This window comes from Temnothorax longispinosus, chromosome 3 (genome assembly GCF_030848805.1).
Source record: "Temnothorax longispinosus isolate EJ_2023e chromosome 3, Tlon_JGU_v1, whole genome shotgun sequence".
NCBI lineage: Eukaryota > Metazoa > Arthropoda > Insecta > Hymenoptera > Formicidae > Temnothorax > Temnothorax longispinosus.
In genome coordinates, this window is record NC_092360.1 from 15,225,117 (window position 1) to 15,241,173 (window position 16,057).

A 16,057-nucleotide genomic window follows, 5' to 3' on the forward strand; every position below is an offset into this window, starting at 1 on the left:
CAAAGAATTGTATATGAAACGGGGGTAGAATTTTCCGGGGAATGTTATAAAGTGTATAATTTTTCGTTACCGATTTTTTTGGAAGCCGGTATTAGAAATTTTTCAAATTTTTCGGGAATTAATTGACCGAATCGCAAAAAATTATATATGAAGTAGGGGTAGAATTTCCCGGGAAGTGCTATAAACTGTATAGTTTTTCGTTACCGATCTTTTTGGGAATCGGTATCTTTTTGGAAATTGGTTACGAAATTTTCCAGAGCGGGAGAGAGAGAGAGAGAGAGAGAGAGAGAGAGAATGAATGAATGAATGACTGATCTTTATTAGCCTCCTCGGCTATTTGTAATACAAATCAATTACATTATATTTCCGATATGTTCCTTTAACATTCTTTTAAACTTCTTAATTTGTTCACAACGTTTTATTTCGGTTGGCAATGCATTGTACATCTTGACCCCCTCATAAAACACACTTTTTTGTGCGCTCGTAGTTCTACGGAACTGTATCGCAATGTCCTCCGCCTGGCGTGTTTGTCTTCCACTCACACTCTGTACTACTTGCAACCTATTTCTTAGCTGTTCAGGTAACATGCCGTTCAAAATTTTATAAATAAATATACAGGTGTTATAATACAGCCTTTGTTTTACCGACATAAATTGTAACGCTTGGAGCATATGTTCCACTTTGGTCCGCCTATCACATTGTAGTATCACTCGCATCGCTCTATTCTGCGCTATTTGCAACTTCCCTAACTGTGTTTCTCCCATATTGACTAGCAGAGTCGCGCAAAACTCAAAGTGAGGCGCTATAATTGTCTTATATATAATACATCTTATATACGGCAATATACTATTACCTATTCTATTTAGAAAACTCGTTTTTTTTCCTACTTTCTTAAGCATATAATCACAATGGTTTTCAAATCGCAGCTTGTCATCAATAATTATACCTAAATATTTCATTATTTCCACACGTTCTATATCCGTACCATCTAAACATTTGACCCTGATACCATCCCTCACTTCTTTCCTCCCACTTCTAACTATCATGTATTTCGTTTTCCCCGCATTCATTTTTAACCTATTTATATTCATCCACTGCTCCACTTTGGAAAAGGCTGCATTTAATTTTCTTTCTATTTCCTCACTGTTTTTACCAATTACATATATTATTGTATCATCCGCATACATTTTTATACTACCTCCTTTTGGTCAAACTTTGATTATATCATTTATATATATAATAAACAGCAGAGGTCCCAACACTGATCCCTGCGGCACTCCGTATTCTGTGTCTAATAATTTTGACCATTGATCGTTAAATCGAACTTGCTGTGTTCTATTTCTTAGATATGACTTCAACCATTCCAGCACCGCTCCTCTAATTCCATATTGATACAATTTCTTTATTAACCTTTTCCTATCTACTGTTTCAAATGCTCGTTTAAGGTCCATAAAAATTACACCCACCATATCCCCTTCACTAATTATTAGCTTCCATTCATCTATAATTGTTTGAATCGCCGTTTCACAGGAATATTTCTTTCTAAACCCCGACTGATGCTCTGTTATAATCCCATTATTTTCCAAATACGCTTCAATTTGTTTCTTAACTACTAATTCTAACACCTTCTCATATATAGGCAGCATATTGACAGGCCTATATTCACTCGCCTTTTTAGCCTTCTCTACTTTTGGGATCGGTATAATCGTGGATGTTTTCCAGCTGTCCGGAAAACATCCTTTTCCTAAGGAACTATTTATAACATCAACAAATTTTTCTTTTATTACCGAAAACGATGCTTTTAATATATCACTACTTATTCCTTCTTCTGTGCCTTTTTTCCTTGGAAGTTCCATGACAATTTTCTCTAACTCCTCTATGCTAATCATCTCGAACTTTTCCATAGTTTCTTTACTTTCTATATTATCTGTGATCTTTTCGTCTGTATCCTTTATGGACCTTATTACACTATCAATACTTTGTATATAATACATGTTAAACTTATCTGCTATCTTTTGTCCCTTAATGTTGTCTAAAATTTCAAAATCTACCTCCTCAACTTTTTTAGTGCCCATTGGTTCTCCTCTAACTATTTCCTTCAACGTTTTCCACATAGCCGTAGGGTTTTCCTTATTACAATCTATCATACTTTCATAATATTCTTTTTTCTTTTCTCTAATTAATTTTATTACTGCATTTCTCTCAATTTTAAACTGCAACCAATTTTGCTCCGTATCGTCATACAGCGCTTTACCATATGCTTCATCTCTCCTAGCCGCTGCTTCCCTTATCTCGTCCGAGTACCATTTCTTTCCTTCCCATACTTTCGGTATTCGAAAATTTTTCTTAGGTGCTATAATGTCCAACGCATCTACTATATCGTCAACCATTTTCTTCGCTTTTATATTGACATCGGCATTTATATCTTGGTCTTGCTCTATTTTCTTTCTTATCAAACTAACAAATTCATCTATATCAAATTTACTATAATCCCTACTCTTGAATATTTTATATTTATTCTCGGCTATACTCATATTAAATTCGACTCTTAACCACGCATGATCTGTTATTTTAGGCTTATGAACTACTTGTACTCCTACTCTATTATTCGAGAAAAGCAAGTCTATCATTGTTTGACTACTCCTCACGATCCTTGTCGGCTTATTTACATACTGTTTCATACCTAAACTCTGCATTATTGTTTGTAGTTTTTTTGTATAAAACAAATCTATCATAAAATCCACATTAAAATCTCCTATTACCATACAATCTCCCCTAATTATTAGTTCCTCCACGACATCCTCTAGGAATCTCACAAACTCACCATCTGATGCGCTCGGTGAATGATACACCACCATTATCACACCTTTAAATAACTTATCATTTACTCCTATCGCCGCCCACCAACAGTTCGCAATTATCTTCTTTATCAAAACTACCTCATACTTAATATTCTCTCTTACATACAATACAACACCCCCTGTGTTTCTATTTTCCGCATCACATCTAACTATATTGTAGCCTCGCACACTCACTTCATTGTCTTCAATTTCCGCAGTTAATCTAGTTTCTGACAATGCTACAAACGCAGGGTGCATTTTCTTCATAATTTGGTGTTGTATCTCATCTCCATGCGCAATCAGACTTTGCGCATTTGTGTATAATAACATTTCCTCTTTCTTCTGCCACTGCTACTTAGTATCTTCCCAACCGGCTCTCCTCTTCTCCTCTTTTAAGTGTCGGACACTCCGGGTCAATTGCGTCATGCTCATCACTTATTTTCAGATTATAGGTTTGAATTTTAAGTGCACAATTTATACACTTTTTCTTTGTCGACGTACACTCAGTCGCTCTGTGGTTTCCTGCACACCTGTAACATGCTTCATCTCTGGTACAGTTTCTTGCCATATGATAATATTCCCAGCATTTAAAGCATCTTTTAACATTGATGTGATTAAATACCGGACATTTTTTCCATCCTATATTCAGTTTTTCCTTGCCCAATATTACTTCATGGGTTTCTTCATCTGCTTCAATTATTACTGTACCTTCTTCCCTTCTTCCTCTTCCAGTTTGACTTCCATCCATCTTCCTATCTTTAGTTACTCTCTTCACTATTTGCATATGAATTCCTTCCTTTTTTACTTCCATTTTGTTCTGCTTTTTAATTGCAACAATTAAGTCATTATCATTTAAATTCATTTCTTCCTCACCGATAACAACAATTTTAATCTTAGGCTTCGATCGCCTCGACTCAGTAACGTTGAAATTCTCACCTAGCCTATCTTGCACTGCGGCTTTTAACTTATCCCTTTCCTCTCCAGTCTCACAACCCAAAATCACTGCTCCCTTACTTCCTTTCTTTAACTTTGTTATTCCCATATCCATATTCTTGATGTCTACCTTCTCCTTTATCATCTTCTTAGTGACCTCACTCTCCTGCTGTCCCTTAGGCTTAACAATAATAATATTTTCCTTCTTTTTTTCTCTAGTTACTTCACTATAGCTCCTCTGCTCTCCCCGTGTTGATCCACATACTCCTCCCCGTATCATACTTCTCATTTCCTCCAGTTCTTGCTTAATGTCTCTCATCTCTTCTCTAATTATCTCCTTGATCATTACTTTTATTTCCTTTTTACACGACATTTCATCTCTTACTTCTTTCACCGTTCTGATGAGCCAATCTATCTTTTTATCCAAGTCAGATGTTCTACTCACGCTCATCGCCTTACCCCCACTCCCCGTCGCCGCACTCGTTTTCGTAGCTCCAATCATTCTTCCTATTGTTGACGCCGTCACTGCCTTGCTAGCATCAAATTTAATGAATGGTCCAGGGCAACTTACATACTCATTGTTCGCATCATACAACTTATGCTCACTTCTGCAACCCGGGTGAAAGAAAATTTTGGTGCATGTTTTACACGTTACAACCTGACTCTTTATCTCTTTCTTGCATGACGAGCACAAGTACTCGGTTTTCTCCTCCATACCACACACGGTAATACAGCCGCACGTCGACAGTAGTACGCCTAAGTCCCACCAGGACTCACGCCCATCCAGACATCACTGCACACGCGCAACTAGGCCGAAGGAGCAGTCGAGTGTAGCAATCGCAGACAAGTGCACGCGCATGCGCACCAATGCAGTCGTCCCTCACGCATCCATCCCAATTATCGAGGTTATGGTTGGGGATCCAACTTGCATCCAAGATATCAAGCACACAAGCAGCAAGATCACAAGAACTGCATATGGCTCGTGTCAAGCACAGAAAGACCTGCTCATACCTGCAACATACAGCCCGAAGGCAGCAAGCGGCAGGAACAATGTTCGCTTGACGATAGGACAAGGCAGATCACACGCATATACGGTACTCACCTGAGAGAGGAGAAAGAGACCGAGAGAGAAAAAGAGAGACCCGAAGAGAGACGAGACGAGAGAGAGACGTGGAGAGAGAGAGATGGGGACGAGAGGCTACCGAGAGAGGAGATCCTAAGAGAGAGAGTGACGACGAGGGAGAGAGATGACTGCGGAGGGAGTGGGAGAGACTCCCAAGGAGAGAGAGAGGGGGAGAGAGAGAGAGAGAGGCGGGGAGGGAGAGAGACGAGGTAGCAGAGAGCGAGAGAGGACGAGAGGGCGAGAGAGGGACGGAGAGGAGAGCGAGAGAGAGGATCGGGAGGGAGGGGGAGAAGAAGAAAGATGGAGAGGGGGAGAGGGAGAGGGAGAGGGAGAAGAGACGCATGGAAAGTGAGGGAGAATGCGGCGAGAGACCAGAGCCGCAGAGAGAGAGATGACGAAGAGCAAGAGAGGACGACGACTTCCGGCTAGGAGACGCAGACGGGAGGAGAAGCAAGAAGAGCGAGAGAGCAGAGGAGAGAGAGAGAGACGCAGCGAGAGAGAGTGATTGAGACGAGAGAGAGAGATCGAGCGAGAGGAGAGGTGACTGGATGAGGAGGAGGAGAGAGACGAGGAGGCGGAGAGAGAGAGAGAGGGAGAGAGGAGAGAGACATTGCGTGTCTTATATACACATGTTCTCCGGGGCGAAGCCCGGCGGGGCATGCTAGTTATTAATAAACTGTCAGTTTATACTTACCAAATTGTTTGGTTACATTTATTATTACTTGGTAATAATTATCAAACTTTGTCCATATTAACCAAATCACATCAGGTTTTGCTATAATTATATTGGTTAACATTAACCAAATTATTTCGTCACATTCACCTATACGTTTAGTTGAAGCTATTTCACCAGGGGGCTTGGTCACATTAACCAATCCTGGATTATTATAACCAAGTCTTTTTTTCCATAGTGTATATATTTGCACATTTTTTTCGCTTATATACAACTCAAGAACTAATTAACCAAATTTTAAAGAATTGTATACGAAATAGGGGTAGAAAAGATTGAAAAACATAATAGAATTAGAAAAAAATTACCAATATAATAAAAATCAAACGGGCACCGTAACAACTGTGCCGCAACCAACAACGTAGAACTACGTTTACTATCACTAGTTTATGTTAAAGTATTCAGCGAAGGACAGCTGACGTAGGGCTACGTCAACTGTCCTTTGCTGAATACTTGAACATTAAAATAGTGACAATTGACGTAGCCCTACGTCAACTGTCCTTTGCTAAATACTTTAACATGAACTAGTGACAGTAAACGTAGTTCTACGTTGTTAGTTGCGGCACAGTTGTTTTTGTTTTAATGCAGCGTTTTTTTTTTAATTATTGTTATATTTAATTACATTTAAAATTATAATGTTAAAATATACTAAAGACTCTCATTTTGTTATAATTTAATAAGTGAATATTTTTATTTCACAGTAAATAAAATATATTATACATGTAGGCTCTCTTAAATAAAATCAAATAAAAGTTGACAAATTTAACAATAAAAGCCAGGCGCGGTAATTAGTGCGCTATATAATTTATTATAATTCAGACCAATAAGATTGTTATTTTATTTCGACAGTTGTCAAATAGCTTGTTTTCGTTCTTGATTAGTCACAATTAAATTCGACATATATGGGTTATTTATTAATTACCCAAACAAAAGGGAAGTTTTCGGTATATTTTAAAAATCTATTCTATTAATTATAAACTATTTAATTAAAAAACATTTTTATTTTAATGTACATTACAAGAATTTTCATGATATATTTTCTCACTTCTGACGTCATCAATTTAAGATGGCTGCCGTGAGTGAATAGGAGCCTTAAAATAATAGGTTCTAATCTACCCCAACGAGCTTTTGTCATTTTTTTAAATATTCCAATCATCGAAGTCTCCGTCTCCGACATATCAGACGCGTCGGTTGAAGTCTCTGCACAGTAGTTGTAAAAATGATATTTAATAGGATATTAATACTTTTATATTTATTTCATATATGATAGCATAAGCATAAATATTATTTGACATTTTTAGCAAAATTATCCGTGTCTCTAAATTTTGATATTGTTAATAATAATCAAGAAGTTTTTGCGAAAAATGTCAGTACGTGAGGTATCGATCTTTTTTTCACCACAAAAATAACCAACAAAAGATAGTAGTATTGATCCCTTACAAAAAAGTATTACTAGCTGGTTAGTAATAAATACTTATTTTGTGTATTAATAATACCAAAATTAAGTATTTATTAGTACTTGAATCACTGTGATCCAAGTATTGCACAGTATTTTATTACTGGTCAGTAATTTATGAAAGTAGTATTTAATACAGGACGAGTATTAAATACTTAGTATTAAATTTCTGATGAGAAAGCATTTAATACTAGGTGATAAATAGTTGTGTAATAAATACTTGTGTTGAATTACTGATGAGTATTTCAATATTAGTACTGAAGTACTGGACCGAGGATTCCATGTGTAATAAATCACTGGCCAGTATTTTAATGTTAATACTCAAATACTGAACTGAATATTCCATGTAAAATTAATCATTGACCAGTACTACAATTTGTATAGAAACATTATAATGGGTAATTCCTGATAATATTAAGGAAGAGAGATAAAAGTAATGCACAAATACATTTTATATGAAGATCTGTACTAATTCGTCGTGATAAAAGTGTACAAGTTTTGAAATAGTATTGCGGATATCATTCTTATATCCAATTCAAAATTTTATTACTTTTTTTAAACTGAATTTGTTTCTTAAGATGATTTTTGAAAAATTATATATTTGCGCTGGTTATGACACATGTAGATTATATATAACACTTACATCAAATTAAGAAGTAGTCTACCACGTAAGGCAGTTGGCTCACGATCCAGAGGTCCCGAGTTCGAATCCCGCCAAGGTAAGTGTGTTTTTCAAATACGAGAAAATATTTATAATTATAGACTGCATCTTAAAAAACAAATTTAGTTATAAAATAGTAATTGAATTTCGAAAAAAATAATTTTTTTGATGCCGGGTAAATATCAGAAATCGAAATATCGGTGAGTAATTCAATACTAAGCACCAGTAGTTCTGTGTAGTATTAATCACTACCTATAATATTTATCACTACCAGTATTTTCCCAGTATTTCCCAAATAAATATTGACAGTATTAAATCACTGAGATTTTAAGTATTTCGTCAGTAATACTTTTCTGTAAGGGATATTCTATTAAATTGTAGCCTCAGTGTCGCACCAGCGTGCGGTTACTGATGTTGCGGTTGCCGGAGCCACCTTGAGTTGACAGCAACAGAGACGCTTTGCAAAATCGCATCAAGTTTTCTTGTTTGTAAGTTTAGCCGCAACTTGCGGTGCGATTCGGTGTCGAGGCTCCTTCGAAAACTGTCATATACCGTCATACCGAAATTAGCAAGGTAACACGCGGATGCGACGCATCTGCGCGATGCAATACAACGCATCGGTCGTAATCATAATCTTAAGCGGAATGAAGTTTATAATCCAACTTATATGACTAATGATCATGGAACGCTGCACTTTTATACGGATCGACGCGTACGTCCTACGGTGATCGTTTCTCATTCCTGTCAACGATGTCTCCGCTAGTTATTCTGGATTTGCGAAGTTCTAGAAACTCTTTTATCGGATTTCGGAAAGAAACGAAGACGTCGCACAAATGAAATCTAAAGAGTCATTAGCTGCATGGTTACGCTCAGGATTATCCTACGCTTTGCTATACGAATTAAACATTTAAAGCTAAGCGTTGTGTGAAACTATTGCGGATTCATTTTACTAAAAGCAGCAGGTTTGAAAAATAAAATTGAGGCCAACGAGAAGATGAGAATAGAAGGCTGAAAACTGTAACCATATCATATTCTTAAAAGAAAATGTGATGTGGAAGCATTGACAAAAATAATTTAAAAATTAACAAACAGTTAACCATTATTCTTTTATTATTTAATTTTTATTACTTTTATTAAATAAAATTTTATTACAGTACGTACAGTATGTACATTACAATTTGTTAATTCTTTACGGAAGTATAGAATATATGAACACCAACACCTTGTTACGGCTCCACGCTCCATTTTTTTTAAATCAAATTTTATTAATTCCATTAATTTGAATGTAACATGTATGTAGAGTAGGTAGTCCAACAGTGAACCATGTAAATTTCAGAAGTTTAATTATATCTCTCTCAATTATTGAGTTGGAGATCTGTGTTTTTGAATACAGTTCATGAATTTAGTTGGCTACATTACTGTATAAGATGACTCATAAGTTATTTTTAAAGTTTATTAGCTACAATTTCGATTTTTTTAAAACGTCAAATTGTTCATTGTGTACAGGAATGTGTACATAATGAACCTAGCCACTTTTAACAATGAACTACATGTTTTATACTGTGAATTGTTAGTGTTATTTTAGTTTTACTATGTTTTAAAATGTTTATTTAAAGAAGAGATAATTATAACACATGATAAGGACTTTAAATTAAAGCTAACTTAATTATACATGTTATGTTTTTATTACTTAAAGTTTACAATCAAAATTATTATTTTTAATTAGTCTTTTTCTCACTTAGATTATTATTTATTGTAACAACTAGTCAGTTTAATAAGACTTATAACTTATAACACAAATAACTGTAGTAAAAAATAAAATGGTTTATTGTAGACTATGTAACATTTTTTACGATAATCTCCAAAAAATACGGTAAAATAATGCAACAGAAGAAAGTTGCTTACAGAATTATAAAGCCAAATATACACACAAAATTATAGAATAATGAAAAAAATGATAGATATACCTAACAACAAAAACATGAAAAATACGTAAAACTTACGAAAAAAAACTTAGTTTTGTCATCCAAAAATCACAAAATGTAACCTCAAACAGCCGTCTTTCGCGCGATTTGCCGACCAATTGGGGAACCGAAGAGAGGGGTTCAAATGCGAGTCGTTGCATGACAACAAGCACAATTAATCTAAGCAACATTACATTTATAAAATATCGCAATGGTTCATATTATAGTGTATTACTGGTTTATTGTTAGACTACCTACCCTACATAAAATACATAAATCTGAAATTTTATATATATGTATACACAGTAAAAAATCATGTGTACATAGCGGTCCATATGTTAAAATTTTCTAGTGTTACCAAGATTTAATTATTATTTCAATGTAAAATTAACATACAACAGCTATGCTATTATTTTCTTAACATTTTCATGTGTTACATTTATGTCAACGTGATAACTTAACACTTTATGTATGTCATACATTTAGAAATTAAATATTATTTTGAGTTCTTTTAACACAATTATTTTAAAAAATTAACACGTCTTAAAGTTATTTTAACACATAAACAAAAGTTAAGTAAATTTTCAAATAATCGTAAACTTTGACATACATGCAAAATAATTAAATTTACTAAAATTAAATGTTTTTATTACAATTCAAGTAAAATAATTAATATCACGTGTTAATATAACTTAAAAAACAAAGTCAAAAGAACAAATATAAATGTAAAGTATAGTGTCAATTAACATTTTTAATTTGTCAACAAGTAACACACGATGAATGAATCATTTTAACTTAAAATTTAGAGTGGACTTTCTGGGACATGTAAAAAATATTATAATTACGTTTTATTTTTTACTGTGTATAGTGTTTTATTATACTATAAACAACTTTACAACTTTATCGATTATTTAGTCGATTTAATTACAATTTATCAAAATTTTAATGCAATTAATTACATAACTAATTTTAAAAAATGATGAATATTATGTAACAAAGCGCTGATTATTATGTAACAATATATATATATAGAAAATGTTTGAGGTGTATTTGTTGTTCAAGTTTTTTGAAGTCTTATTATTTCCTTATTTAAAAATTATTTAGAGTAGAATAAGAATAAATGTTAAAAATTACATTAAATAATAACATATTTTTTTAATAACAATAAAATTACTTTATACGATGTAAAAGTATAATAGAATGTTAGATTTTGGAAGATATGGAATACTAAATAACATCTGTTGTTCTCTAAAATTAATAAAAATTAATGATTTTATTTATTTAAACTAAAAATTATAAGTATTTGATTATGCTAATCTACTTAAAAAAAAAAGTATTTTTTTGAAGGCATGCATTATTAAATTTGCGTCTTAAATAACATTTCCGCTACATACTGTTTATTGATAATAATGATAATCTTGTTTACATAAGACGGCAAAATATGTTCAGAAAGAGCTTGAACTTTTAGTCCATCTTTTTCCGTCGACGTACTCCCTTAAATTGCGTTTGTCGACGTAACCGCCAGTTTGTAAATCCCGGAAGTGGATATTAATAGTCATGGAGTTCTCAAAAAAATTCATCTGGTTATCGTCTGGATGCAGCCTCTGTGGAGCTTTAACCTGCGTTATTGCTTCGATGAATATAGAAAAAATGAGAAGGGTGATTTCTCCGCAGAAACTCTCCATTAAGAGATGAATCCCATGAGCGTGGCTGTTGCATTGCCAATTTCTTTCCAGGATGACGATCATTTTTCTGATGAAAATAAAACCACACGTGAAAAAGTACCATGCAAAGAATTTATAAGTATCTTGTTATAAGTATTTTGATATAATGAAAAAAACAAAAGGAATACAACAACAGCATTAGATAATGTTATTATAAATAAGAAAGCAGATTATTTTTAATAATTATAAGTAATATGAAGGAAAATCAAATAGTATATGGATTGTATACGGATTCTGTAAATATAATTAGGGTTAAAATTAATCTTAATTAGAGTTTTCTTTGAACAATCAATCATTTTTAATCACATAATTATAAGCATAAAAATAATCTAAATTTTGTGTTAACATCAATTAGATATTAAAATCAGGACGCATATTTTGATTAATAGGATACTTTAAATCAAGTAATTATTTTTATGTTGTTCTTTGTAAATAACAATTATTGGAAAGATAAATAACAATTTACTTGAGTAGCTTTTACTTGTTCTTAATAACTTTTATATATTGTAATTTTATATTTATCAATTTTTGGCAATATGACAAACTGCCAGATAAACCTCTGATTTACCTCTATTTTGTGTTGCAAAAATATAGAAAACCGTGTTAAAAGGCCAATACACATCACAAGAAAAACGTTGGCAAATGTGGCTAGCGCAAAATTTATTTTCCTCGAAATTCTTCGCTCGTATATACACTATTGTTTTAAGGTGGTCTTTGTGACGCAGCGACGAAATGTTAATTAATGTTCTTTATCTCTGAATTTGTTGTTTGAGAATTACTTGAGTAAAGTAAATCGAATGTGTATTAGGAAACCGAAGTCAAGCTTATCGTCATAAAGAGCAAAGCAGATGCGTATGAGCCGCACATAAATGAAAGTTTATCTACCCGATAGTCGAAGGAAGTTTGAAGAAACCCCTCGTCTCTCAGGGACAGCAGATCCTCTCGTAATCGTTTGTATGAGATCGACAAAATCGCTTGGGGTGCAAACACACGAATCTATATATTGATTCACCAGACACACTTTTCCAAAGGAATTTTAGCTTGCTATAGAGCTAAAGTGAAGGATTTGCAACAAAAGTGAGACTCTTGAGTAATCCGAGACACCCTTTAGATTTAGGTAATTCGATACAGGTGACGGTATCTCTCCCAGAGATTTTTATTATAAATTTTTTTGCATTAAATAAAAAGGGTTGAAGAAGATAAGAGTAGGATCAATGATCATTTAAAGTACTTTACGCAGTGTTGTTAACTTAATTACATCCACAGATTTTATCGTTCCCAGTCTATAAATTTGCTATTTCACCTGCAGCTTAAACGTTAAAAAATTTTATATCAAAACATTATACGAAAATTGGAGTGTTTAATTGGTGACTGGTGACTATTAAAGTGCATCGGAAAAAAATACTCTGCACAAAATAATATAATATATGTTTAAAATATAAAAAATATACATAAAAAATTAACAACAAATAATTTTAAATAGGTCTATTTTTTTCACTAAATTGCAACTAAGTTAATAATTTAATTTGGACAGGATAAAATACATGAACATCTAAAATAATTTTTTAAATAGAAAAAAGAAATACAAAGTAGCATTTTCATTTTCATGATTTTATTACATAACGAATATCGCTATTTAAAGCGCTGAAGGTAAAATTTAACGTATATCCCGTCTACATCATGAAGTTGCAGTATAGTATATACACTGTTGATTGCTGTTGAATATTCCGTGATAAAACGAAATGGTAATTAGGAAGTATTTTAAAACGCGACATTATTTAGGACGTTCGCATAAATGAATACTGTTTAAAAATTATTTGCGCTAGTTAAATTTTTTAAGTTGCAATCTATAACAAATTTTTCAAACTGTATTATATCTTACACATAATTATAAAATGCGAAAATATAATAATAAATTGAATTAACGTAGTGAGATGCAGCTGTGCGCGCGACATTCTATTATATATTATGTTGCAAATTCTAAAGAGACCTGGGAAAAATAACATGTTAGTTTGACAATGTGTAATAAAATTAGTTTTTTTTTCTTTTAGAAGATTATGTTGTAAATATCTTCATATATAAATGAGGACTGTTTTCTGTTCTTAATTAAGAACGTATACTTGCTACGAATGCAAAACTTTTATCGGGATAAAAAGTCAGTCGTTAACATCAAAGAGATGCATAATGCGATGAAAGGTCGTGGTTTAAGCAAAAATGTAATATGCGCGTCACGTTCTCGGCGAGAGATGTACATCGAGTCAGTCCGGCAAGTTTAACGATAAAACGAAGAAGTTCCTGATCTGATTACGCACGTATTCACCTTTTCTGTCTCACGACTAAAGTTAATTACTGCCGGCGCTGATGCGGCAAATGACATTTTTTATGAAGCAATCTAGAAGATATAATTTCCGATTAATCCTCTCGTCTGCAATTTTCTGCACTCTTATACTCAGGGTGTCGTGATTTAAATCATCGTAGAAATCGTTTTGCCGATTAAATATCGAGTATATAGTTTGTAATAAAAATAATAGTAATTAAATAAATAAAAATAAGTTATTGTTTTCGTCTATTATTAGCGATTAATGTGCATAAAACAATGCAGACATGCATAAAATATGTATATCGCGTATATTTTTATTCATAAATTTTCTTAAAATTACAAAATTATAAAATTGATCTGAAATATTTTATTATAAAACTTAAACTTATTGTTAATCGTACAAGATGCTTTATAATAGTAAATATGAATATAAATAGTAATTTTATGAGTGAAAATAGATCGCGAGAATCTCTTAAACTCCTAAATCTTGTAAATTCATTAGTGCATATATTTGTCTTTACAATATTTACAAAATTACTTTAGAAAATGCAGAACAGCGAAGCGCATGTTTACTTTTGAAATGTTATTCACAGTTCCTACTTTGATAAAATTGTCGCTGGGTGTGTTGAGCTGTCTTCGTAATGTTCACAGGGAAATGTCTGGCAGCAGCTCCTGTCCTTCCATTTCATCCTGGAACTGGTCAACACGATCCCGTTCACAATCACGGTAAGATACGTAAGAGAACACAATCGCTTTCTATTTTTAACACTTATTCTAAATTAGTTCAAGAATAGGGCTATAACAATATATTTCTATATGCGCATTCTTGTAATATTTACAAAATTTGTTTGATTGCATATAAACAAATTTTCGGATTGCTAATTTGTACAAAACTTTTTGAAATTATGTATATTCTAAAGTAAATTCAATAAATATATGAAATGGCCTGTAATCTCTTAAAAATGATAACCCAAGCTGCTTAATTTCTCTGATTACCTGTGATAATTTGTTTCTAATATATTTGTTTTTTAAATTATTTATTTATTAATATAGATAGAGATCTTAGAATCGTAGTAAATAATAATTGACAGTTTTATAATTAAAAGTTAAGATGTTGACACAAAAGTACGATAAAATTTTTAAAGAAATCTTGTATATTGTACATACATATATGTTAAACGTAACCACACTTGCATGAAAATGCAAGAACTTCATTCGCGTCAAGTTGCATACGTCCAACTATAATGTATCGATTTTTACATGTCCCATAGGGAATAACCTTTATCTCACAGTGGACACAATACGTAACGACATTACGTGCACGGTTATTGTGCTTTGGAATTTAATTAACTTAACCTCATTAATTTTGGATTATGCGGTGACGTTTATGTAGCGTGCAAACTGGATGTACAAGTTCTTAGTTTTACATTTATTTATGAACATCTCGTACCATAAAAATGTGAAAAACGTGCAGTTATAAAAAGAACTAAAGTAATTCTAACACTTTAAAATAGCATTCCAAGAAATCTTGTTAATTAACTTCATATAACATTATAATTGTCTATTTAACACCAACCCAGGTAGCAGAGTGACGTCAAATGACGTATTAATAACGTCTTAATGACGTCTCTAACGTCAATAAAACGTCATTAAGACGTCTTTAGACGTCATTTTGCTACCTGAGAATCATTAAAAAAATATCAATATTGATCAATTGTATTTTTTTCAACATAGGTTAAATAAGGTAAAAAATAATGTCTTGTAATTTGTTATATATTTATCTTTGGTCTCATCTCTTTCTGAATTTTGAAGTATAAACAAAAAATACAAAATATAAAACAAAGTAATTGAATTCTACAGTATTAAGAGAAAATGTGCGATATATACAATTAGATGTATATGAAATTTTAAAATTATAATATATTTTTATTAAAACCAGTACGCAGTCTAGAGTTTAATATTCAAACATATATTCTGTCGTCTAGCATGATGTGGATCTTTGATGCTGCAAAGCAAGCACAATGAGCAAATGTTCATGTTCAAACGTTCAAACCAAGCAGCTGCGTTGATGTTTACTTCATAAATATCTACAACTGCCAAATAATAGACGTAGCATTTATGGTCACTATATACCTTGCAAATTGTAACACAAATGCTTGTTTAACTAATTATTAAATCAATTATTATCCAAAAAAATCAAACATTCCTCAAAAAGCACGTCAAAAGAAACGATATAATTCAGAATTGTTTGAAGAATAATTTAAGTTTATATTACACGCACAATAGATATAGGCATGAATAATTTT

General features: G+C 32.6%; 1 protein-coding gene and 1 pseudogene across 4 annotated transcripts in view; one reads left to right on the forward strand and one right to left on the reverse strand.

The window, feature by feature from the left end:
- The window catches only part of Slo2 (slowpoke 2), a 310,825-nt gene that overhangs the window by 234,280 nt on the left and 60,488 nt on the right, over nt 1-16,057 (forward strand). For all 4 annotated transcript variants that reach the window (XM_071773904.1, XM_071773905.1, XM_071773902.1 and 1 more), the window contains exon 5: nt 14,403-14,477. In XM_071773904.1, coding sequence (XP_071630005.1) covers nt 14,403-14,477 — 75 coding nt within the window. The remainder of the gene's footprint in view (nt 1-14,402; nt 14,478-16,057) is intronic.
- LOC139810449 (uncharacterized) lies at nt 3,192-4,878 on the reverse strand (annotated as a pseudogene).